A 26,480-nucleotide genomic window follows, 5' to 3' on the forward strand; every position below is an offset into this window, starting at 1 on the left:
ATAATCCTCACAGCTCATGGAATTTACAATATTAACATGACCCTTACAGCTGCATGGAATTTTCCAATCAAAATCATCAATTTTTTAAAGTTTGTGCAATGCAGTTATTTTTTAAAAAAATGTACATTTGGACTTATTAATATGTATGATAAGTGTAAAAGATCTTGGGACTAGCATTAAGTTTTTAGAATAATGGGTTTGCTTGACACTTTTTTAGACTCTTTAGATAGCAATATTCTGGAAAAATTGTGTTTTTTTTGTGATAAACAGCTTAATTTGTCTAAATATATTTCTTCATAAAAATCTATTTTTGACCCTTAAAATGTAATAATATGAGAAGCTTTTAAGTAGTCTGGATCGATACAAAAGATCCCCAAATTCCCCACTACCCCTTTAAATCCCAGCCTTTCTTACCCACCTCTATAAATACTCCCTAACCCTTCCCCACCACCCTTTCTCTAGACCTCTCTTGCCTCTGAAAGCTGTTGGTGTCTAGTTTGAAACATACAAATCCTTTTTTGCGCTTGGAAATTTCCATTCAGCTCACTGTCTACAGTATTATTATACATGTATTGAACAAAATAAAAGAGACACTCTTTTATTTACGGGGTTAGGGAAATTACAGCTTTTTTTAAAGTGTAAAAATGAGAGAAAAATTGAAGGTTTTTTTATTAATTAGCCCCAAAATACAAATTATTGCTTTTTGTAAAGGAAGTAAATAATAAATAAAAAAAAACTTTTGAAATGCATTTTTTTGTCATTTAGACTTTTAAAAAACATTTGATAATATAATTTAAAATAAGCAAAAATAATAGCTTCTCTTTAGATTACAGTGTTCAAAATTTACACAGGGCAAAGTAAAACAGCTTCAAAGCGGCGCCACTTTTCTCCCTTTCTCTATATTTTGCTTTCTGCCTACTCCAGGCACAACACTCATTCAAGAGAGCATTGAGTAATTAGATAGATAGATATATTTAAGCTTAGAGAAGGGATATATAGCAAAAGAGAAAAATAGAGAAAAGAGGTAATTCATAGGTTTATAAAGAGGAGAGGGTCCAAGGGGTGGCTTTTTCTGAGGCTTAACCGAGCCTCCGAGAGGCAAACTTAGGCGAGACTATTTGGAAAAAAATGCTGTGCTAACAAAATATTATTTTGGATGAAGGGTAAAAAGATGTCTTTACATTGACAATTTGTTATTTTGCATTTTTTCATACATTTTAGAAAAGTTTCACTGTCAAATTTCATTCATGAAATATTTTTTTTTAAATAAGCCTTAACTCAGGAAGGGAGAGGACGTTTGGCTGTTTATTACACTAGTCCCTAAAGTTTTTTTTGATAACAATGCTTTATTCGACTTTAGGGAACTTTATTGAATTTGATTGATTGGTTCTTTAAGTCGAGTGTCCAAACGTTTCAACCACTAATTGTAAGAGGAATATTTTTGTGTATCATTATTGGAGATGTACTCGCATCAACCTTTCGGCCATTGTCTTATCCCTTTAGATCCCTGAGGCCAATAGGGATTATGAAACCTGAAATAATTATGAAATATCATGATTTGATCAAATTTGCAGCATAAACAAATAAATATTAAATATTCATGAAAAAATTACATTAAATGGTGACAAGGTCTGCAAGTTATTAAAAATTAATCCATTAAATCTTCAATTTACTTTTACTTTCTACTTTGTATAACCCATTAACACTCAATTTAAGAACCTATTCTTTAAATTTAAATCCACATAGGTAATTATAATAATAGTAAAAAATAGAATAAATAAATAAAATCCTATTCTTTAAAATATATAGAGTTTTAGTTTTAAGTCTAAGATCTCAATAACTACTGAACCCATAGAATTCTCAATTTTAGGTAAGCTTCACATATGTCCTGTGATGGTTTTAGGCTATTTTATTTTTATATTTAATTCTGGTATGATTTTGAACTATTTTCCTGGTCCTTCTCTGCCACTTCGAATACAGAGTCCCTTGAAGATAGGGGCGTAGCCGATAGTGAAGAATAAAGAAATACATTTTTTTTATTCAGAGGTATTTTTTTAAAATCTAAATTAAATCTTTATTATTTTAGTATGGTATCTCTGGTCCATACTGGTATGCCGGTGGAGCAACCATCCAAATTATTATTTTCTCCATTCTCTCCATTATGCTGAAAACCAGAGCCCCAGGTGCTAAAACTTTCCTCCAGGTGAGAAATTTTAATATTTTTACAACTTAGTATTTTCAACCCACCCCTTATGAGTTTATTTTTTTCATAGATATATATTCAAGAAATTTTGTACTTAGAAATTATGAGTAAGCAAAGTTAATAGGAAATAAATTTTTTAGATTTTTGTAATTGAAAAGTAATAAAAGACTTTTTAAAAACTATTTTCAACAAAATTTTAAACAAAAAAAATTATTTTAATAGGGCAGTAATAATAATTTCCCCCTTTTCTTAAATTAATAATGTATTCTATTAAGTCTTGTATTTACCATTAAGCCTGTGTCGAGAGCACACAAAAACAGGTCTTTTCATATTCAGCGTAATAAGATTTTGATATCAAATACATAACAGATAATTTACAAAACACGTATGATAAGAAATAAAGAGAGGGGTAGGTTTCTGGTAGAATCCGTAAAGGTTATGTGTTATAAGTAAAAACAGTAGAAGAACGATAAAAATTTATGTTAAGTTTTAAATTTTTTTTTGTCTATAGTTCTTTTCAATAAGAAATACACATATTTAGTGAATATTATCGTTCTACTACTATTTTCAAGCCTTAAAACACATACTTTTGCGGATTCTACCAGAAACGTACCCCTCTCTTTGATTGGTTTCTCTGGAAATGTCTATTAAAAATAATTACTCACTTTTTTCCTTTGTTGTAAGGTAAAATTACCTAATTCTCCAGTATTGCATAAGTAAGTTTTTTTTATTTGCTCTAATAGAGGTCTCTTTTGTCCTACCTCTCTCCGTTCTCTATACCAATCTCTCTCTCTCTCTCTCTCTCTCTTTAGTCAATACTTCACATAAAATAAAATTGTATTTTTCCATTAGCCTGAAAAATATGGTATTGATTCTATTTTTATTTAATAGTTGTGTCTGTTTTCTCAGGATTTTTGTCCATTATTGATAATTTTTGTTTTTCCTTGATCCTTCTCCGTTACGAATGTCAACCTATACACACCAACCAACCAATATCTATCTTTCTGTGGTACAATTTTAACTCAAGGGCCCAGGCTAAACTTTTGATATATTTGATTGGTGTTCAAAAAATAATTAACAAATCAAAGGCCTTGGTTTTTATGAATGAATATTGGAACCAAAAATACTTTTTAAATATATCAAATTATGTATCTTAATTTGCTCTTTTTGTTAACTGGATAAATTAACAAGGTTTAAGTTTAACATCAACTTTATATTTCAAGAGTAAAATTAAGATAAATTTAGCCTATATTTTGGAGGTTTTTTCCATGGTAGACAAAAAAATATTTTGCCAAAACAGAAAGGCAGATATGACAAAACTAAAATGAATTAATCTAAAGTTTGCTTGATTACTAATACTTATTAATAAATATGTATTGTCTGAATCTACTATGGAAAAAAACCTCCACACAATCAATAGATTTAAAAAAAAAACTTGGTACAAAGTAACACAATTCAAAAATACATTTATGCTTATTTCAAGCAAAATTGTATTTTTGTAATTTTGTTAATTTGAACTTGACTTGAGATAAAAATCTTTGATATTGATTGTGGCCCTCAGTAACTTTTTCCATCTGGTAAAAAAATAATTTATTTGTAATTGTTTCATAATAGCATTTTCATATGATATAAAACCGTCCGGAACTATAGTTAAAACCTATTTAAACAAATGTTATGTAAATAAGGTTTATTTTCAGTGTATTTCTCACATATTTTTATAATGGATTTCTATAAAATTAGTTTTGATTCAATTACAGTTTTCTAAAACATATGCTTTTCAAGCCATTTTAATAATGTTTTTTTTTAAAGTTTGGTCAAATTTTTGAAGAAATTCAGAATCACTTTTAGTCAATTTAAAAAATCAAAAAGACATAGTTATCCATTTTTTGTTTATTTTTTCCCGCATTTTCTTTACTGAAACACTGAAAATGAATCTTCTAATTAATTTCTTTCTTGTTATTCAGAAGGGCTCGCCGTGGGGCATCGTCAAGGTGTTGAAGGCTCGCACCGTCTTCTAAACTGAGATGTAACTAGTTTATAACAATCAATCTTATTCTTTATTTTAAACTTGCATAGCAGTTATACAATTTCAACCTATTTTACTTTTTTTTATGTTGAATGTGCTTTTCACTATTGGTGAGTTTATTGCTTATGCAATAAACCATTTTTTTTTAACCATGGGAGAAAAGCATTATTTTGTATTCATTTTTTTTTCCTCCAAAATTTACATGAAAACTAATGAAAAAGGCAATCTAAAATTTATAATGAATTATTAACTGCTATTCAAGTGTTTTAGCAAAATTCGTAGCTTGAAATTTTTAAACATCTCATATCGTATGATAGGAGAAAATACATAGAAATATAAGATATAACAACAAGCAAGGTTTTAAGCAACAGACTGCAAAATTTATTCAACATAATTAATTACATTATAATTTTTTTAACTTAAAACCCCTAATAAATATTCCCCGAAATAATTAAATCTAATCTTCTAAAAAATCTACTTTTAAAGTTGTAAATTAAAGAAAATAAAAAGCATATTGCAATTAAAAGAAACTAACACACATAAGATTAAAGAACAAAATTCGGCCAATAAATCAAAGTTACACATTTCTTGTTGTATTTGCCTTGTATTACACCATAAGTGGGAAAGAAGAGATATTGTGCAATTAATTTCTTAAGTTTTTTCTCCACCAAAATTTAACAAATAAATATCAAGATTTTTTTCACTGTGAGATTTCAATTAATTTATCGAGGTTTATAATGGATTTTACTAAAATTAAGTGGATATTAGAGGTAATATGGTCTATTGTATAAAACCTTGCCATGTTGCTGTACAAGTTCTCAATACAATAATGCAAACATGGTAGATATCTAAAAATAGAAAATATACCAATCAGAGGATAGATAAGATATATATTTGTGCATGTTAAGACAAGAGGTTAGCCAGTTTTAGGATCTAATAAATAGGACAAATATTTATGCACTCAATTTACAAGTACCTATATAAAGTAATAAAATAAGATTAACTTTATTTTATCTGGTAAAATTGTCTTTATTTTCAACAAATGCATTAGAGAAAGACTTAATATCTTTACTTAGTTTTGTATTGAAGGGCTAAAATAATATTTTTATCAATTTGCTGAACAAACTAAGTTAAGAAAAAAGTTTTTTCTCAAAGCATTTCATATTACCTTAGTATTTTTTAGCTATATTCTAAATTTATCATTGATTAAAAAAGAGTAAAGATTTTAAATATAATAATTTGATTTAGAATATAGTTGTCAAAACTGGTTTTTGCTCTACCAATACTATGCTTTTGATTGATATACATTTTAAGACCTGGGACATCAACTTTGAGTTGTATTGTCTTTTTATTTATTTGCTGATTTTAGGTTAGGTTTAAAGTTAAGAATTTGAAACTGGCTAGGATAGATAGGGGATAGAAAAGATATATTATTTTTATTACTTTGGCAATTACTTTATTTATTGTGATTTATATATTGTATGTTTTTTTTATGGTTGCTCTAACCATTAACAGGTGTTTAGCCCTAAAATTGAGATTATGAGGAAATGTAAAAGTTATAACATTTAATGTAAGTTTGATTTACTTTTTTACTTGAATTCAAAAAGGCTTTAACTTAATAATTGCCTTTTTAATAGCTTTATTTTATTAAATTTAAAAAAAATCTTATAAAATAAAATTTAACTTTTTTTAATATTTCTCAAATGCATCAAAAAGGGATGCATTTGCAAAATATAAAACTAGGGCCTATCAAAACATAATCACAATGAGTCAAGGGCTGAAACAATGTTAACATGTGTACACAGAACCCCAGCTCTATGCTCATTGTCTAATTGTATCACTGTTGTTTTAGGTTATAAAGGCACGCTTTGGTAAGAGGACTCACTTGGTGTTCTGTACCTTTGCATTCTTCACCAACCTCATTGTTATGATGTCACTGACAATCGCTGGAACTGCAGTCTTGAACAGGTATATATTAACAGCTTTCCGCTGATATTATCATAGAATATAATAAGATTAAAACCACTTTTAACCGGTTCTAATCCAGCGGATATTAATTGGTTTTTAAGCCATACTAAAAAAAACTTAATTTGATAATATTATAAATTAATCAGAAAATCTTTCACATAAATTCAAAAACTATATAAGTTTGGAAAACCCCTATAATTGTTTAACCTTAAAAAGTTAATTGAAATATGTACATATATGAATAAATACTCTTATATAAACTGAAATCAGTAAATTTCCATGATATGAAATTTAAAACCACTAATTATGGATTATCAAAATGCTTATCAAAGTAAATTTAACTTCTCAAATTAACAAATTTTCTTTAATTGCAATGTTTTCATTGGAAATGTACTTTAAGAAAACGATTTGATGTACTTTTGGTGATATTTGTTTGTGCATTTTAAGAACACTTTTTAAATTGAAAAAAATGACAATTTTGAAAGACATGCATGAATCTCATTGCCTAAGCTTTGGCATAAATCAAACATTTTTTTTTCTCCATATTCAAAATCTGGATAAAAAAAGGATAAAACAGGGAAAATTCCATGAAATTCACCTTTCACAGCAAAGCTGATTTTTTTCTCATTTTCAATCATGCTTAACTAGGATATATTTTTAAGTCAATTCTCCTTTTAATTTTAATTAATCTAAAATTGAACTTTGAGTGAGAACAAAATAATCATGTCATTAAATTTTAATTTCAGTTTGGTGTCTGATCTCTCTCCTGAAGCTGCCGCTATGCTTCTGGCGGCTGTGATTGGCGGCTATACCCTGATTGGCGGCTTGGGAGCCACCTTCTATGTTTCCTACTTCAACACTATGCTCATTTTCATCCTTATTCTGATGCTCGTGGTCGAGGTAAAATATATTAATCAGCTGGGCTGCTTTAAAATTAGGATATGTTCAAACGTTGTTCTGAGTTTGCTACGTCAACTATGTGTTTAAATGGACTAAAAAGTATTCCAAAATCTGATAAATCGTTTTGAAATAATGAATTTGTGACAAAATATGTCTCAAGGTCTACAAATTATGTGGACTATTTATGTAAACTGCAGGAAGGGAGGGGAAATTGAGCTGTTCATTACACTAGTTTCCAAAGTATATAATAACGTTTTTTTTTATTCGTTGGCTTAACAACTTTGGGGTCTCTTGTTGAATTACGATTGGTTGGTTCATTAAGTTGAGTGTACAAACGTTTCAATCACTGATTGTAATCTACAGAAGTGGTAATTTTGTGTTTCATAATTGGGAGATATTCAGCAATCTATCGGCCATTGTCAAATACCTTTAGATTCCTGGGTAAACTGTGACTGCGTCATTGTGTAAAAAAACTACCTACTTTTTCTTATGCCTGTCTAGTTTCACTTTCAAGTTCAGAATTTACAATAAGAAAGTTGCAAAATTGAGAAATCTTACTGCATTTGTAGTCGAAACAGCAAGGCACAACAGCCTAGCGTCAGCCGTATTTAAGCCTAGGAAAATCAGCCTTTTACTACTTTAAAATCAGCTGGAAGTCTATACATGCATTTAAAAGCATCCGAACGGGTTTAAATTTGAGGTTCAGGGGTGTCTGACGCGCGGCTTCCGTGCCTTGCAAAATTGTCGTATAGTGTTTATCTGTAAAACCGAATGTTCGTGTCTAAGCCTTTCCAAAAGTTTTCAACAGTCTCTATCATTCTACAGTAGAAACTAGTACTTCGTTTTCTTCTTACTGCTTTTATTAATTTTAAGAGATGATATCTTCTTGTAGCTACAAAATTGTTTCATGATTTTTATAAACATTGTTGAGCAGTTGTTATAGATTTTCTATTTAGGTATTCTACAATCCCTTTGAGAACCCTGAAAATCCATTCGGAAGCTCTGAGGCTGTTTATGACTTTATTGCCTGCTGGAGAGCTCCCTCCGGATCCGTGGGTAACAAGGATGGATCTTATCTTACATTTTTCAGCTCAGGTAAACTTTAAAAGCCTCTTTTGATTTTTCTTGACACCAAGTAAGTATAAAATAGCTCTCAGGTTTGTTTTTTAAAATTGTACAACACTCTTACTTGTGTATTGGACTTGAAAGGTACATAAAATAAAATATATAAAGACATACTTAGAAGTTCTACTATATGAATCAGGTCCGTATGTAAAGACACTCTTACATTTGTATATAACATATTTATTAACTAAATTTTTTATATAAAGAGTATTTTTTGCTCTTTTTTAAGTTCAGGTACATTTAAGGGGCACTTAAAAGAGCTTTTCTATTTAATAACAGCTAAATAACAATTGGAATCACATATTACCAACATAGGATAGCCTTTTTTTTCTAGGCATCCCTATTTGTGTATTTGATAAACCAACAGTTTTGTGATTCCATCTAGTAAAGCTTACACCTAACATTTTAGATCAATATTTACTACTAAAAATACTTTCTGGAACTATACATAATAAATGGGGCTCAGTCTATATTATGAAGAAATCAGGTGAAGTGTAAGGGGTGTTTTCTTGTGGGTTCATATAGTTCATATTCAGCAGTAAGTTAAATTTATTCAACTTATACATTAACTGTACACCTATTTATACTTGTTAGAAAAGGTTATCAGGTTCTGTAGCAATCCAGGGGTGGAGACTTACTCATCACCTAACGTGGTCCAGGTACTTCAATGAACAAGGGGGTAGGTACTCAGGGGTAAAGGGAATTATAATTTAACGCGGCAATCCAGCAAATTTTGCGCACCGATTTTCGTGCGCGCAAAAATTTGAAAGTTACCGCATTTTTTACATGATAGTCATTAATTCATTTATGATTAGTTGATTATCATTTTTAGAATTATACAAATCTACAAATTGTTAAAATTAATATGCAATGTTATCAATAAGAACAGAAAACTTTGATATAATTATGTTAAATTAATTAGCCATACTCAAATATGTAATATGTAAGTCTTTTAAAGAAATTATTGCACTAGTGATTTATATTTCAATATCAACACTCTAAATAACACAGGACGAACAGTCGAAGTTCAGTTTGCACTTCTATGTATATTATTTTTTTTGTATATTTACACTTATGTTGATTGAAAATGCCCATAGAGAAATTATATTTTCAGTATTTGAAACTCAAAATATTGAATCATTATGTATTCAATGTCATATTCTTTTGCGTCATGCAAATTAAAATATATATTGGGCCATCACTTACACAAACTGAAAAATGCACAATTCTTATATAAAAGTAAAAGAAGCTTTATTTAAGTTACCTTCCAAGACAAATGATCGAAGAAAAAATGCCCCCCCCCCCCCCCCCTATATATATCTTACTTTCGATTGAACGAATCCACTGGAAGCAAGCGGCGCTTCTTCTTGAACTAAACAAACTAGTTAGGGTGTTAAATGATGAGTTATGCTAAAATGCGGGGGCAGAATTTACTGTAGTAATAATTTTCAGTTCAAATGAAAATGTTTTACTTTTGACAGAAGTGATGACACCTTCATGAATATTTCTATGGAAGGAAGTGTCATAAAAATTAATATACATGACAGTGGCAGGAATTAAAGAAATTGTGGTTGGGTAAAAAGTATCTTTTTTTCATTTAAATGCAGTAAATATAATATCTAATTGATGGATAAATAGATTGCCTCTATTTTATAATGTAAAAAATATCCTAAAGTGTTCATAATAAACCATTAAACCCTTCATTAAATAATATTCAATAGAACCTAAATTTAATGGATCTGTATAAAGAAAATCATTAATCATTCCAAGCAGTAAAAGGAAACATTTACAACATTTGTCAAATTGTCAAATTTTGTTTGCTTTTGTAAAAGTACCTGCATCACCCATTATATGTTCGCAAATAAAAGCTTTTAATATGATAGTACAAAGTCCAGGCCATTTTTAATTATAAAATACTAAATTAAATAAAGTTTTTTTTACGAATTTCTGAAAACCCATGTCTTTTTTTGCTACCACAAAAGTATACAAAAAAGTATCCGATTTTAACTTAGAATTTTAGAATTTTTAAACAATTTTAATATTGGAATTCCTTGTACAAAATTACTTTTGATAGATACTATAGTTTTTATTTACTTCTAATTTATAACAATTATTCTTATATATTATTTTTAAATACCAAAATTTTGTGCTAAAGATATATTACATTGTTTAGGCGGCCTGGTTTTTGGTATTGTAAATATTGTTGGAAACTTTGGAACTGTTTTCTGTGACCAGGCGTACTGGCAGTCATCAGTGGCAGCTAAGCCCCTCCAGGTATAGATAGTCAGATAGAAATTGGATATCTAGAAAGATAGAAAATTGGATATCTTTATGATTACAATGTGTGTTATCTACATAGTTAAACATAAATATCTAGATAGAAAGAAAGTTGGATATATAGATAGATAGAGTAAAAATAAGATAAGATTTAGACATAAATTGATATCTATATTATCTCTTGACTGCTAAAATTTAACCAAAAAAAAAACATTTTCAGGGAGTTTGGGGCTTTATTTCTGGTGGCTTGACCTGGTTTGCCATTCCCTTCACCCTGGCGACCACTATGGGCCTGGCCTACCTGGGTCTCTCCAGTGCGCAGGGAGCTCCTATGCTTTCAGACGATGATGTTGCTAGAGGTAAAAACATATTCACTTTAATTGTAGGGTAGCTGCATTTTTTTTTGCAAAATCATCTTTTGGATTTGGAGCAAAAGTAAATAACATAAAACATTTAAGTTCAATAGGACAATTCTATAGAAAAATAAAGACTGTAAAGAATCAAAGAATGTTTTTATATAGGTCTTAAAACAATAATAAATGATTTTGTTGATTATTTTAGGATTGGCTGCGCCTTTGGTTGCTCAAAAACTGCTTGGTACAACTGGTGAGCCATTTTTATACTGAATTTTAAAGCTTTATTAGCATTGAAATTGAAAAAAATATAAACCAGTAAACCAGACTTTTAAAAAAAATTTTATGAAAAAGGATTCACAAAAGGTTGTCATAGACGTCCAAAGTTTGGGGTGAAGGGGTATTTGAAACCCCTCATTAAATTACCTTCCTCTATTCTTTGAAACCCATACTTTTACTCCCCTTAATATAAAAAGCTTTGGCGTCCTTAATGTTAGTCAATATGTGCTTGTTTAGGTGAATACTCCATGTTGTTCTTGATCCTGATGGCTGTCATGTCGACTGGTTCAGCTGAAGTTATTGCCGTGTCCTCAATTATTATCTACGATGTGTACCAAACCTATCTTTGCCCCTTCAGACGTGATATCAAGGTAGGAGTTTCCAGGATTTTAAATAAACTAACAGTCTGTCTGTTTGTGTGTACCGAAGGATCTCGCCAGCTGATATGTTTCTCCATTATAGTGTAGCTTCTCATAGGTCCTGGAAAGGGTATAACCCTCTCAGAAATAAGATGCTAAAAATGATATTTCAGTATGGCCGAGAACCGGTTCTAATCCAGCGGATATTAATTGGTTTCGAAGCCATACTGAAAATCAAACATCTGATAAAAAAAATATTAATGAGTTAGTAGGATATTTCTAGCAGTAGATTTTATGTTATATGGTTGTGTCTTACCTTATTTACAACAAAATATTTTTGGTTCATTTTACTGTGAACGTTGTATACATTTCGACCTTCAAATGCTATTTTGCTATTAGAATTTAAATACAATGTAAAAATTCAAATTATAATTTGTACTGTAAAGAATAGAAAAACTGCACAGAATAACCTTATTAAAACCAGGGCTCAGCAGCAGATTTGGGTTTTGGATTATTTTTTTTAAAAGACGGCTTGGGCTGCGGAAAGTATTTTTACATTTTGATGCGGGGATCAGCTGATTGACTTACAATTTTCTGCTTATCAGTAACTGCGACTTATGTTTTGGCCTTGAGTTGTCCAAAATTTTTGGACGGCTAAAGTTACAAAGGCCGCTTGTTTGAAAAAATACGATGTAAATAAGAGGCAGCTGCCGAGCCTTGATATAACAACACTCCATGATTTAATTAGCTACATAAACAATAGAATTTGTATCCAAGTGCTGAGTGTTAATTTAATTTACTCTCTTTCTGCATAAATTAAGATTATTAACTAAAAGAAAAAAAACAAGCATAATGGATTTTAAAAAGTCGTACATATTAATATACCAAAAATCACAAACTTTAATAACAATTATAACGGTTTCCACTTTAAAAGATGTAAAAAATTAGCACCAGGGGTAACTATTCTAACAATCAATTTTACAAAAAGAAATCACGTAACCTTTTAAAGTATGGTGACGTGAGGGTATATTTTGTTTTTTTTTTCTTCATGGAACGGAAGAGGGATGGGTAAGAAGGGGACGAAAAGGGGAAGGGGGTGGTGGGGAAATTTTCCTTTAGAATTGTTTGTCAGAATACCATTCCCTTTTTCGTGATTACCCTAGTTGTTCAATCTTAAACCTGATTATTATAATTGCATAATGCATGGAAAATCACCATTAGAAAATCTCCATAGTAATCAAGTTAGGAGTATTTCTAACGCATAAACTTTTAGGTAGTTGACTTTAGAAGAAAAAACTTCTATAAAAAAATCTTTAGATTCCTTAAAAGAATAAAATATTTAAAACAAAAATAAAAAATTACCTTTGGTTTTTGATATAAAAATAGTTAACTTTTGATGTTCTAATAACCTTAGTTTTGTCTGAACTTCTTAACAGGGAAAAAATGGAAAAAAGATTAGCAGGGGTCCAAATATTTCAATAGGGTCAAGAAATTTGAATATGCAATCATTAATAACACATGCTTGAGTGTTTCCCAGAAACTGCATTAGAAATTGTTTTCAAACTTATTGAAATAAATAAAAAAAGAAATGTACAAAAGGACATCCCCAAAATGATTAAATTTTTTTAGATAATTTAATACGATAAAATAATGTATATTAATAATTCTTTTTTTGTAGGCAAGGATATTTTTTATGATAATATGAGTGGTTAGTCAACTGTAACTGCGGAAATTTTAATCATCTGAACTTAAGCATCTTTCTAAAAATTGATTATCATTTTTTTGTGATATAATCACAAAGAATTAATATGATGTTCATAGTAACTTTAGTTACTTTTTTCTATTTTAATTTTTTTATTACATTACAGAGCAACCCCACGCCTGCATATTTGTTTACATAAACTATTATTAGATTTGTATCTTCATATGTATATGCAGGGATCTTAAGGGATAAGACTATGAACATCCTTAATGAGGATAACAAAAATACTCCATTGTATTTTAAAATTATTGACTAAAAAAATCATACTGAGAGAGCCAAATAATAAAACTTTGGGTACCATAATAATTTATATTTCAATACCCCCCCCCCCGGGCCCCCCCCCCCATTCCCTGAACATTACCTTCTTATTTCTACAGGCTAAAGATGCTAGAGGGTGTGTGTGTGTGTGTGTGTGTGTGTGTTTGGGGGGAGGGGTGAGGGTTTGAGCTATGGGTAGTAAACTACCCCTTTTTTTACACCTACGCATGCAATTATTATTATATTTCTAATGTGTGGTGTTCTTAAAAAACTTTGAATTAAAAAAGTAATTATTTAGAGATGGTCAGTCTAGTTGATGTAAACTGACTTTTTCTACAACAAATGCTAAGTATGGGGTTTACTCTCTCTTTAGGCAAATATTCTTTTTTTTGTTTATGTTATCATCAAACTAATGACTGAACTGAATAGATTTTTTGGGAAGCTTCACAGCCTATAAGAGGTATGTGGACTGATTAAAGTGATTAAAATATTACTAATTTTTTATGATAAATTTTATTTGGGATATTAAACGAAAGATAAATTCTTTTTTACAATTTCGTGGTAAATACAGTATTTGCTCTCCAATAATTTGCTTCATTAGAAAAACACTTTAAACTTTGGATGTTTTGGGGGGGTGGGCGTCAGTTTAGTTTTAGACAGGAAAGCATAAAGACGTATTCAAGATTCACAGAGAAACAAACAAAGAATACTAAAAGAAACTGTTTAAACTTGTCCAAAGGTCTGATGTATATTTTGTTCCTAAAAACTATGTAATTATTAGGATAAAATTTATAATTGTTCATGCTTTTGAATCTCCACAATTTTGCACATTTTCTGATATAAGTTAATAAAAACCAATAAAAAATTCGCTTGTACATTTCCTTATTTTAGAACTTGTGTATGTTCTGAAATAAGTATCTGTTTAATATCATCTTTATTGGTAATCAATTTAACTACTATATTAGAGTGAAAATGAAACTATTAAACAAATTCAGCTGTTTAAAATTAAATATAATAGCTGAATAAATACTTTTATGATGTCAATCAAAATTAAGAATTCCAATTATTTCTGATAGTACATGTTAATGTTTTTTTTGTTGTTGATTATTATTGCTAAAACTTTATTTATGAAATTTACATTTTTATTAAATTGATATTAAAAATAATTCTTAAATAAATTTTTGTTGGAAGATATTATTTTTTAAAGGTGGAGTAAGAAGAGGAAGAGGTCGAGGGTAAGCTTATAAGAGGGGTAAAATTTAAAATGAAAAAGAGGGAACCAAAGGCAACAAGAACAAACAGAAGCGTGCATAGATTGGTAAGGGGGAGGTGAGCTTTTAGGAGGCGTTCATGTCATTGGGGGGGGGGGGGTGGGGTAGGGGGGTGTCACCAATGCAGCCAATCAGGATTAAGAAGGGGGGAACATTTTCCTGAGAAAAAGGGATGATTCAGGAAGGGAGATGAGTAAGTAGGGAAAAGAAATAGAAAAGGGTGGGGGAGGGAAGGGCAAGGGTTGAACCAGATAGAGGGATGGAGGGAAAAGGTTTGATAAATAGGGGGAGAAGGGTGGATATAGGGAGGGAGAAGGGTAGATAATGGGGGAAAATTGGGTGGGTTAAGGGGGTGGGGTCAAATTTAAAAAAGGGAAGAGGAGCTATGTCCAGAAAGGGAGTGGGTAAATATGGGAAAAGTTAATAGAGGGTTTATTCAGAAAAGGGAAAAAACAATTAAAAGAAAGGGTAAGGGGGATTTTAAAAAGGGTCAGAGGTCAGATAAAGTAAATGATTTGTCATCTGATATGTAGTTGTTTATCTGAAAAGAAAATTATATTCCTATTAATATATTATTATTCCCCTTTAATATTTTCTTCCCCACTCTGAAAAAAGCGTCTTATACATACAAATAAATTCTATTACAATTTAAGCACAGTAATTGTCTGAAACTTTATGACTATTATCAACTTTAAACATTACTCTAAGAGTATTGTACTAATTTTGTGATTTCAAAAGACTAGGGTAGCACATTTGAAGTTTATTTTGTTCCTCAAAAAAAGTAAATTTTAGAGGAGCTTTGCTTTACTTTAAAGAGGAAATTTCCATTTGTTACTTAATTAATGTTAATCATGTGGTAACAATTATCGGAAATACAGAAGAAAAACTGTACAAAAAAATCAGTGTTTTGTAATTTTTAATCTTTGATTTATGATTTACATATGTGTTTTAATTTTGAATATTCAATTAAAAAACTTTAACGTTTACAAATTTAGTAACATGAAAGTATGACCTTATAAATTTCATAAATGAATAAAATAGATGAAATGAATTAAAAGGGTATCTTTTAAAATATACAACTAGAAAAGTTATTTATACTATACATGCTTTTTTAGTAAGGCTGTCAACCGGTTCTAATCCAGCAGATATTAAGTTTTTTCGAAGCTATACTTGAAATTGTGCTTATTAAGTTGGCTTTGTTTATTTGCATATAATGAAAACTAATAGAATTTACGTGGATATTAATACAGAGCGAAAAATGTCGTAAATTTAGGTTGCTAAATGGACAATGACATCAATTATTGGCCAGTTCGTTAATCCAGTAGAAGGGGAGGAAATGGGAAATATTGTTATATTAGCCAGCTACACGTTTCACTTTATTAGAGTACATGAAAATCTGTTGTAATATGAAAGTAATTGCAAATCTATTTTCAGAGTGGCGAGTGTGTGTTGTGTGGTAAGATGCTGCGTGGTAGCAGCTGCAACCCCGGGGAACTATGCTCCTGCAAAAGTGCCCACAACTGCCATGAATGCAAGGTTAGTTGTAGATAGGTAGATAGAAAGGTACACTAATTCTAAAAAAAATTAATAAATAAATGGATTTACACATAGAAATAAAATAAATTGGTGGTTGATAAGATTAAAATAAAATATATAAAAATTGTTATTAGTTCAAAGACTATATATATTTTTTCTAAAAGGCATAATAATGTATATTTGAGAAAATAACGTTTAGATTAAATGAAAGACAAGAAAGTAGGTAGATCTTATTGAAGAAAATAAACTATTGATTTTCAAATAAAATTTATAGTTAAATTGATGTATATCTCAAATGATAATACACAAAAAATACATCTTTCTTAGATTACAATTAGTAACGTTTGGACACTTAACTTAATAAATCAATCATTCAAAATCCATTAAAAGTCCCCAAAGTTGTAAAGCAAACGAATAAGAAAACGTTATTTAAAACTTTGGGGATTAGTGTAATAAATAGCCCATAGTCATCTTTCTTCCTGAATATGAAACACCTATACAATGTGCACCTAAGGAAAAAAATGACTGATTTACTGGTACTGGCTGCACAACTTTTAATTAAGCAGAATATTATGGTTATGCATTTAATATCATGATACAGTAACTTTGGGCTTAAGCTGCCAACAACCAAGGATGGTGCATTGACAAGAGATATCTTAGCAAAACTTAATTTTTCATCTTGCAATATGGTTGTTTAAACTTATTTTCTCATCATTAAGCCAACATGATTTTATAGTTTTTACTGTTTGCTGTTAAAAAGCCATTTTGGTCCCTTTTCCAATGAACCAACTTCAAATGATTCTAACGTTTTTTTTTCAACAAGAAACTTTGATTAAAAACTTCTACAAAAAGTTGCATTTATAATGATAAAGTTTTATAAAACTTAAAGGCCCCTTCAACTTATATATTAGTAATTTTTTGTAGACAATTTTCCAACTAAATTAATTATCTTACATAAATTGTTATTATTCTTTAACTAAACGGAAGTTGTGGAATATTTTGATAGATTTTTAATTTCATAACCAAAATATTATAAATTCTTTTTAATCTTACAAGAGCAAAAGATTATATGTATCAGTTTAATTCAGACAACTACTTGCCCCAAGCGGTGGAGACCCTTTTCGTATTTAGATTTATGCTCTTATATTAATGACTCTGCTGTGTTTTTATTTCCGACACTATTAGCTGAATTCAAAAATTCTGTGGACGGAGTTACATATAGCTCATGACCCTTTTATTCCTTTACCTTAAAAGTAAGAGCTAAACATTTTGAATAAATAATCCATCGTTCTATCCCTGAATCCATGGCTATTTCAAAGTCAGCATTGGGTTTATATCGTCCTTGATCTAAAACTTTAAATGCATTTGATGTTTGTATACAAAACTTGTATAACATAATGCTTTAATATTTGTTTTCTTTCGTTAGTTTAGGGTTTTAAGTTAATTTTTGCATATATTATTTAAAATAAAAGTAAAATATTATTTTATTTTATATCAGCGATTGGTTTAAATAGCAGAAAATTGCATAAAGTACAACTTTTGAAAATTACATGGATTAAAGTTATTTCAACTTTTACTTTAAATAAAAATATCATATGACATTCTATTTTCACTATTCTATGACAAAAAATATCGAAAAATAATATTGTATAACACTTTTTTTGGCGCCGGATTTAGGAAATTTCCACAAGCGCCGTGTGTTATCATGAATTATCAAAATTTTTAATTTAAAAAATAGCAAACAATTATAATATAAATTACTGTCTGTATATGCAAAAATTAATCTTCATGACATTAGTAAAAGAATCTTCAAATCAGAACTCCGATTTTGCTACTATCAAAATTTAGACTTTTTGTAGGATAATGTTTTGAATGGAAAATTTTACTTTCTTTTGTTTCCAAGTGCAAGTTTATAAGCTTCTCAGCTTTCAGGGGGATAATTCTTGAAGAATTTTCAAATTCACATAAACAATCGAGCATTGTCTATCATCAAGGTAGTTGATACATGTGTCCTCTGTGAGGAGTAGGTTGGAAGACTTTGCTGAAGATCTGATGGTGTGGACCTCCAGGTAGTTGCACTTCTGACAAGCTCTTCCGCGACAACAAATGGTCAACCTACTTCTCCAGATATATCACTTGCCTCAACATCTTTACTACCTCACATTGAATGGGAAACCAAAACTGCTCTCAGCTCTGATCACTTACCTATCATCATCACTGTAAATACCAACATCCAGACAACAAAAAGTGATTTCAGAAAATATGTCAACTTTAAAAAGGCTGATTGGGACAAGTTTCTTAACATCACTGAAAACAGGTTTAACAGACTTCCAGAACCTGAAAATGTCCATAAAGCTGAGAAAAAGTTCCGCCAAATTATAAACCAGGCCTCCAAGAAAACTATACCTGGAGGCCGCATCAAAGATATTGTTCCTGAGATTCCAACATCAACTACTAACAAAATGAAAGAAAGAGATGAACTTAGATCCACTAATTCTGATTCTCCAGATATTCAAAATTTAAATAGAGAGATCCTCCAAGAAATTAATCAACATCGAAAATCAAAATGGAGAGAGAAAATCAGTGAGATCACAAGTGGCTGTTCTTCCAAGCTATTCAAGCTGATTAAAAACCTTAATGGCAAGAATTCCAGTAGCAATAACCAAGCCATTAAATTTAAAGGTCGCTACTTAACATCCTCACTTGAAATAGCTAATGGTTTCAACAAACAATATTCTTCAGTTGTTCGACACCAGAGTTCTAAAACATCCAGGAAAATAACAAAGAATATTAAAAAGAATAGCCTCGAAAATCCCATTTCTTTCACTGCCAAACAGACTGCAGAAGCTATTAAAGCTTGTAAAGCCTCCAAAGCTGCTGGACCAGATAATATCTCGAACCTGCACCTAAAACACCTTGGACCTAAAGGATTAGAATATCTTACAAAGATATTTAATCTCTCAATGGCAACAAGCATCATACCTGATATCTGGAAAACTTCGGTCATTATCCCTCTTTTAAAACCCAACAAAGATCCTCAAGAATCCAACTCCTACAGACCTGTATCCTTACTTTGTCCTGCAATAAAAATCCTGGAACGCCTCATTCTACCCACCCTCACTGAAACCTTGGACATTCCTGTTTTCCAACATGGATTCCGCAAGAACCACTCTACAGTCTCTGCCTTAAACGACTTCAATGACCAAGTTGCCAACGGTTTCAATAAACACAGACCTCCAGATAGAACAGTTTTGCTACAGATTGATCTTAGCAAAGCTTTTGATATGGTATCCCACGATAAGCTTCTTCAAGACCTGGGACAATCTGCACTTCCTGAATTTCTAAAAAGATGGTTCTGCTGCTATTTAAAAGGGCGACAATCTAAAGTTAACTTCAGGAATGTAACATCAAAATGCAGAAATATAAGAGCTGGAGTACCCCAAGGCGCTGTAACATCACCTATTTTATTTAATTTCTATCTCCGGAACCTGCCTAAACCTCCAAATGATGTTCAAATAATACAGTATGCTGATGATATCTCTATCTATGCTACTGGCTTGGACATAGATGCTCTTACCAAATCAATCAACAACTATGTTCCCAGAGTCACTGAATTTCTCAATGAGCGAGAGCTAGTAGTATCACCTGAAAAATCCACAGTGACACTTTTCACTCCTGATACCAAAGAGTTCAAAATCCATCCACAAGTTATGATTGATGACATACTTGTCCCTCTAGAACATCACCCCAAACTCTTAGGTGTCACACATGATACTATGTACACTTTTTCCACCCATATACAAAACTCCACTAACTCTGCCAACACAAAAATAAACATCATGAAGTCACTCTGTGGCTCCGACTGGGGCCAGGACAAGGAAACCATGACAATGACCTACAAGGCCATTGCCAGAAGTGTGTTGGAGTATGCTTGTCCTATATGGAGTCCTGTTATATCAGAAAACAGCTGGAAAAAGCTACAAAGATCTCAGAATCAAGCTCTAAAACTCATCACTGGCAATCTTAAAATGGCGTCAGAACAACACATTCATCAAGAAACTAAGATTCTACCAGTTAAAGAACACTGCCTGATGAAATGTAAACAATATCTACTGACCTGCCATCAACCCGACCATCCAGGTGTTAAAAACATTCACAGACCACTGCCAGCAAGAAATCACCTGAAACCGACAATACAGAAATACAGAAAATGCATTAAAAAATACCTTCCCATTAATGCAGAAAACAGGAAGACTAAAATCAAGGCCATACACACATCAGAAGTAAAAACTGCTCTTGAAAATCTTCCTCCTAACAGAGTCCTTGGAATTAAACCACCGGACATTAATAAAGAAGAACAAACTCTTTCTAGACATGTCAGATCTCAACTCTCTCAATTGAGATCTGGCTTCAGCCGCAGACTAAACAGTTATTTACACAAAATTGACGAAAATATTGATGACAAATGCCCTAGCTGTAAAAACTCACCACATGACACAAGACACCTGTTTAACTGCCCAGACAACCCGACTAATTTAGATGTTTTATCACTTTGGACAAAGCCAAGATTGGCAGCAGATTTTCTTAAACTTGACGAGGGTTCTACCTGGCCTGATTAAATTTGCAATGAAATATATGAAGCTAATACATGTGCGTTAGCAGATACATGTGACCGTCCTCTGGAGGCTAACCAACCAACCAACCAAATCAAGGTAGTTGAAGGTATAAATATGTGAAAAAAAGAAGTAGCTGGGTGCCAACACCACCCTTAACCTTGAAGTTATGAAGATCTACCTTTATTTTAATTATCTCTTGCACCCATCTAGCAAAACCCTGTGCATACCTCTGGTTGAAGGCATATTATTATATCTCAAAGTTTGTTAAATCTCAAATTACTTAAACTGTCATTCAAAGTATTACACATTTTTTATGTTTTCATCTGTAGGGGGAGAAAGTCGCTCAAAAATCAGACACATGACGTCATAAAAATGAGGGATTTTCCATCTCTTTTTTTAGGGGTTTTCTTTCCCACTTCTCCTCTCATCTCCCTCATTTTTATGTCGTCAAAGTCTGGTTTTTGAGCGACTTTCTCCCCGTAATTTTCCTCTTCTTAAAGTCCTTTGAGAATAATACCCCTGTCTGAGGTCAATATAATAGTTTCTTTTTTGTTTGTTATGAATGTTTTTGATAGACGAGCAGACAATAGCTTTATTGTTTACAAATAGATAAATAGATGGATTGATAACACAGTTAGGGAGTTGAATCCATTTTTATAGAAGCAGAAATATAATCTATGATTATGGTTTGGACCCTCTAAAACTGTAATCTACCTTTCCACTTTCCGCTCTCTTGGTGAAGATATCTTCAACGCCGATACGATTTTTGAAATATAAGATTCCACTTTTGTCTCTCTTGTTGAAGATATCTTCACCAAGTGAGGCAAAAGTGGAATCTTAAATTTCAAAAATCATATCGGCGTTGAAGATATCTTCACCAAGAGAGGGGAAAGTGGAATCTTACATTTCAAAAATCGTATCGGCGTTGAAGATATCTTCACCAAGAGAGGGGAAAGTGGAATCTTACATTTCAAAAATCGTATCGGCGTTGAAGATATCTTCACCAAGAGAAGGGAAAGTAGAATCTTACATTTCAAAAATCGTATCGGCGTTGAAGATATCTTCACCAAGAGAGGGGAAAGTGGAAAGATAGATTACAGTTTTAGAGGGTCCAAACCATAATCATAGATTATATTTCTGCTTCTATAAAAATGGATTCAACTCCCTAACTGTAACAGACAGACAGACATTAACTGGTTATCGATGTAAAGATTGATAAACAGACGGATGGGCAGACAACAGACTTTTATTGTTCAACATTTTAGTAATTATATTTGTTCTAATTTTATTTTTGATAGCATAGCTACTTTATAATCCATACTATATCTGTACGTCTGTCTATTGGGTCAAGAACTTTCTGTAGGATTAAGACGGCGAAAAGATAAAAGTAAATTAATAGAGGTGGCATGAGTAATATATAACTCTGCCTACTTGGCGGGGACCCGATTTGTATTTGGTCTTTAAAATCAACTAATAGCGTCATAAATGTAAACACAGCTGAGCCCCTACCGAAAGCAATTAGCTAGCAGACGAAAAGAGTCTCCACCACTTGGGCCATTTAGTTGTCTAAATAATACATATAATTTTACATACATTATTACCTATTTCCTAAAAATATCAGTGTGCACATTTATATGTTTAAGCTGGCTTTCAGATGAATGATTTCAGCGACTAGATACAAAAGGGGCCTGACCGAAAGATAGGGGTTTCAACAATGCATTTGAGACGACGTGCGTAGATGAAAGGATAGATAGATAGCAAAATTGCCAAAAAAAATCTACGAAGAGTTGCACCTTGCGTACGTGAACATACGCAGTTATGTTTAATATAGGAGGGGGGGGGGGGGTTAATACATTTCGCAAAATGCTTGGACGCCAAAAATTATCATAAATGTAGGTTCTATAAACATTTTATATTAGACTATGAATTTCATAGCCTTTTAAGACTTTATCATAGCATTTGACATTCATATTCAACTAGATAACACCTATGACATAGACCAAATTGTGCCAAAAATGGTCCATAAGACGTCATAATAATGAGGGATTATCCATATATTTTTAAAGGAATTTTCTTTCCCACTTCTCCTCTCATCTCCCTCATTTTTATGACGTCACATGGATCATTTTTAAGACAATTTGGTCTTTGTCACACCTTTTTTGTAAAGCTTCTCTGAAAGTACAACTCTTTCGAACCTGCAATTTCCGAGATATTGCACTTCTGACAAAAAAAACTTACTACTTTATGTCATAAGATACATAAAAAGTTCTGATACCCCCTTTTAACTGACCTGTGCATACCTATACTTATGTACATAGGCTTTTATGACATTGATGAACGGGAATCATGAGACGAACTTACAGAAACAAATCATGTACAGCTAGTTTATGACCGCGTTGCCCCTACGTCGAGCTAATTGATTAATGTGTCCTAGGCTACTAGCTGGCGGTCATAGTAACCTTGTTAAACTTTAAAGCATTGTGTTGACTCTAAATTTTAGTAAAATGGTCAAAACTGATTGTAATAATTTCAATAAATGACAAATACAGGCTTAAAATCTATAAATGAAATAGACTAAAACCATCCCGGGACTTAAGGAAAACTTCCCTAAAAAGTATAACTCAATGAGGTACTGTAATCCTAGAGGCTTTAATATAAAGTAAAATAGGCTAAACCCCTCTAATGTATAATTTCGACACTACAACAGCACACAAGTTTAACAGAGGAGCTAGAAAGGTATGCGCTATGTGTCATCATAGTGTATACGGTTAGGTAATTTGTACAACTCCGTTCAGCTTTAGCATGTGGACTTCAGTGGAGTTTTCCATTCCATATTTATTTTTTTATTCTGTACACTTTTTGACACTTCATTGTCTAAAGATATGTGTATAGGCTTTAAAATAGATTTAAGTAAACGATTTATGCTGGTCGCTTTTATTATGTCAACACAGGACTATATGTTATAGTGTCATTATTAAAATGGATATAGAATATACCTAGATATTATGACTGGGGAAAAATTGTCGCCAGTTTAGCTTGCTAACATGGAACTCATTTATCGGTCAGTTCGTCCATCCAATAGGAGGAGGAGGGATGGGATAAAGTGGTTGGATGAGGGGTATAGTTATTTAAGCCCGCTGTTAGTTTCTCTTTATTGGAGAAGATAAAAATCTGTAGTAACATCCAAGTAATATTAATACAATTTAGCTCATAAAATCTTTAAAAAATAAGAAAGAATTAAAATATTAAAACAATTTTTAGATTGACAGCAAGGCCCGCGCTAACTGCAACAGCATTGTCAAGCCACACTATACCTGTCCTACTCATGGGGAGTACAAGGAATATCAGGTATACACAGATAGATAGATAGATTGATAGATTGGTGAATGGATGGATTTTTATATGCTATTTGTGAGAAGAAATGATGAATTTAATGCATAAAAAAAAGATTGAATCTTTACCATTTTTGATAAATGATAGATAATCTTTTTAGAATATAATATTCATTAAAATGATTGTAAAATTCACATCTGAAAGATTTCAATTGTAATAATGGACTTGAGTAAAAAATAAACCAGGGCTCAGCAGCCGCCTTTAAGACTTAGGGAAATCAACTTATTACAATTTTGAAAATTATCCATACAGCTTTAAATTTGAGACTTAGTTGGGTCTGACGCGGTCGAGCCTTGGAATATAATCGTATCATTACTGCAATATTGATTTTTTAAAATATTTATTTAAATTTTTCAGGAGCATTTATTGAACTACAAGAACTGGTGCATTGTTATCTGCACCTTCCTCTCCATCCCCCTCTGCCTGTTCTGCTGGGCCGTCAACCTTAACCTGGCATGGACTTACTATTTCACTGGTAAGTTTATCATCTTGGATTTTAGCTAAAAAATGGCTATATAATGTTCGGGGATATATTCACAGGGGAGTTAGCTTTCTAATATGGAACTCGTTTATTGGTCAGTTCGTTCATACAATAGGAAAGGAAAGGATGGGATGAAAGAGGGTGTCGTTATTTTAGTCTGCTGCTAGTTTTACTTAATCAGAGCATAAGTAAAAGAAACAATTAAGCAAATATGAACAAATGTAATTTTTTTTCTGATATTTAACATTAAAGATCGCCTATTTAGATTATTTCAATAAGAGTAGGATAAGTTTAATTAGTCATTGCTTAATCTTTTGAAGATATAGGCCTTGAGAAAATTTCATAGATGCATTCTTTCATTGGTGGAATTTAGGTAGTAAGAATGTCAAAAAATCTACTAATTTCTTTTTTTTTTAGAAAGCCAAAAATCTAATATTTTTTCTTAATCAACTTGTTTAATTACAAAAAGAAAGAAGGAGGAATGTGATATCTAAGCAATGTCGTATTCTTCTCAGGGATCTAAAGGGATAAGACCATGTCAAAATAAAAAACACACAATTACCCCTTCTGTAGATTACAATAAGTTGTTGAAACGTTTGGAACTCAATGAACCAACCAATTAAAATACAATAAAAGCACCTAAAGTTGTTAAGCCAACGAATAAGAAAACATTATTATAAGACTCTGGGGACTATGGTAATAAACAGCCCAATGTCCCCTTCCTCCCTGTATAAAAAGATAAAAAAATATTTAGAGTTTATTTAAGAAAGAACACATTCAAACAATGAATGAATATTTGTAAATAGTAAAACACTGTATAATACAAATTTTGTATTTTTTCTGAAGATTTTTTTAGCTACTATAACAACATCTAAGAAAACATTCCTTACAATTCATGTGTCAAAATGTATTGAATGAACCAAGAAATGAAAATTTATTAAAAGTACCCAAAATTTTAAAGTAAACAAATGAGGACATGTTTATAAAACTTTGGGTACCAGTATCAAGATATCATAACCTTGAAATGATGATATTATACAATTCTATTATTAAAATTTAAAGTAATACTCAGGGCTCGGCAGCCGCGCATATTGTAAGACTCAAATTCAAACTCACTTGTGAGCATCAAATAAAATTCTGAAAAGATGGATTGTCTAATAAGGAAAAGGCTTTGACATTAAACCTAAAGCTATAATATTGGGATTTCATCAAGGCTTATACGCGGCTGCCGAGCCCTGGACTAATACTGTTGAATAAAAACTGTACAAGAAATTTGGTCTAGTCAAAACAATTTCATTTTATTCTGTTTATTGACAATTGCATAGAAAGGAAATTTACTATTTTAAGAATCAATACATCTTTATATTTGAATTTTGAAAATAAAAATATAAATATAGCTGCCTGCTTTTGGAAATAATATTTATCAAAATGAATTAAACAAAACAAAAAAGAGAGAATTTATTCCATATTAGTGGCGCAGCTACACTTTTAAAAGTATACCGGTCCAATTGTCTGACTGACTATATAAATACACAACTTACATTTTTTCTACTTTTATTCATGGAATACAATTGTTTCACTAATTTATTAGATCACCAGTTCCAATTAAGATGTAAATTTGTTTTGAATCTTCTAAGGAGACTCCCAAACTCAAATGCAGCAGAAATACATTG

The 26,480-nt window shown here is 31.2% G+C and overlaps 1 protein-coding gene across 3 annotated transcripts in view; it reads left to right on the forward strand.

Moving 5' to 3' along the window:
- The window catches only part of LOC145329112 (uncharacterized), a 49,063-nt gene that overhangs the window by 15,555 nt on the left and 7,028 nt on the right, over window positions 1-26,480 (forward strand). For all 3 annotated transcript variants that reach the window (XM_080173153.1, XM_080173155.1, XM_080173154.1), the window contains exons 7-17: window positions 2,087-2,203; window positions 6,082-6,197; window positions 6,944-7,097; window positions 8,054-8,192; window positions 10,396-10,496; window positions 10,720-10,858; window positions 11,061-11,105; window positions 11,369-11,502; window positions 16,216-16,317; window positions 24,195-24,281; window positions 24,684-24,801. In XM_080173153.1, the coding sequence (XP_080029279.1) occupies window positions 2,087-2,203; window positions 6,082-6,197; window positions 6,944-7,097; window positions 8,054-8,192; window positions 10,396-10,496; window positions 10,720-10,858; window positions 11,061-11,105; window positions 11,369-11,502; window positions 16,216-16,317; window positions 24,195-24,281; window positions 24,684-24,801 (1,252 nt within the window). The remainder of the gene's footprint in view (window positions 1-2,086; window positions 2,204-6,081; window positions 6,198-6,943; window positions 7,098-8,053; window positions 8,193-10,395; window positions 10,497-10,719; window positions 10,859-11,060; window positions 11,106-11,368; window positions 11,503-16,215; window positions 16,318-24,194; window positions 24,282-24,683; window positions 24,802-26,480) is intronic.

Source organism: Acartia tonsa, chromosome 9 (genome assembly GCF_053477335.1).
Source record: "Acartia tonsa isolate MP-2025a chromosome 9, ASM5347733v1, whole genome shotgun sequence".
NCBI lineage: Eukaryota > Metazoa > Arthropoda > Copepoda > Calanoida > Acartiidae > Acartia > Acartia tonsa.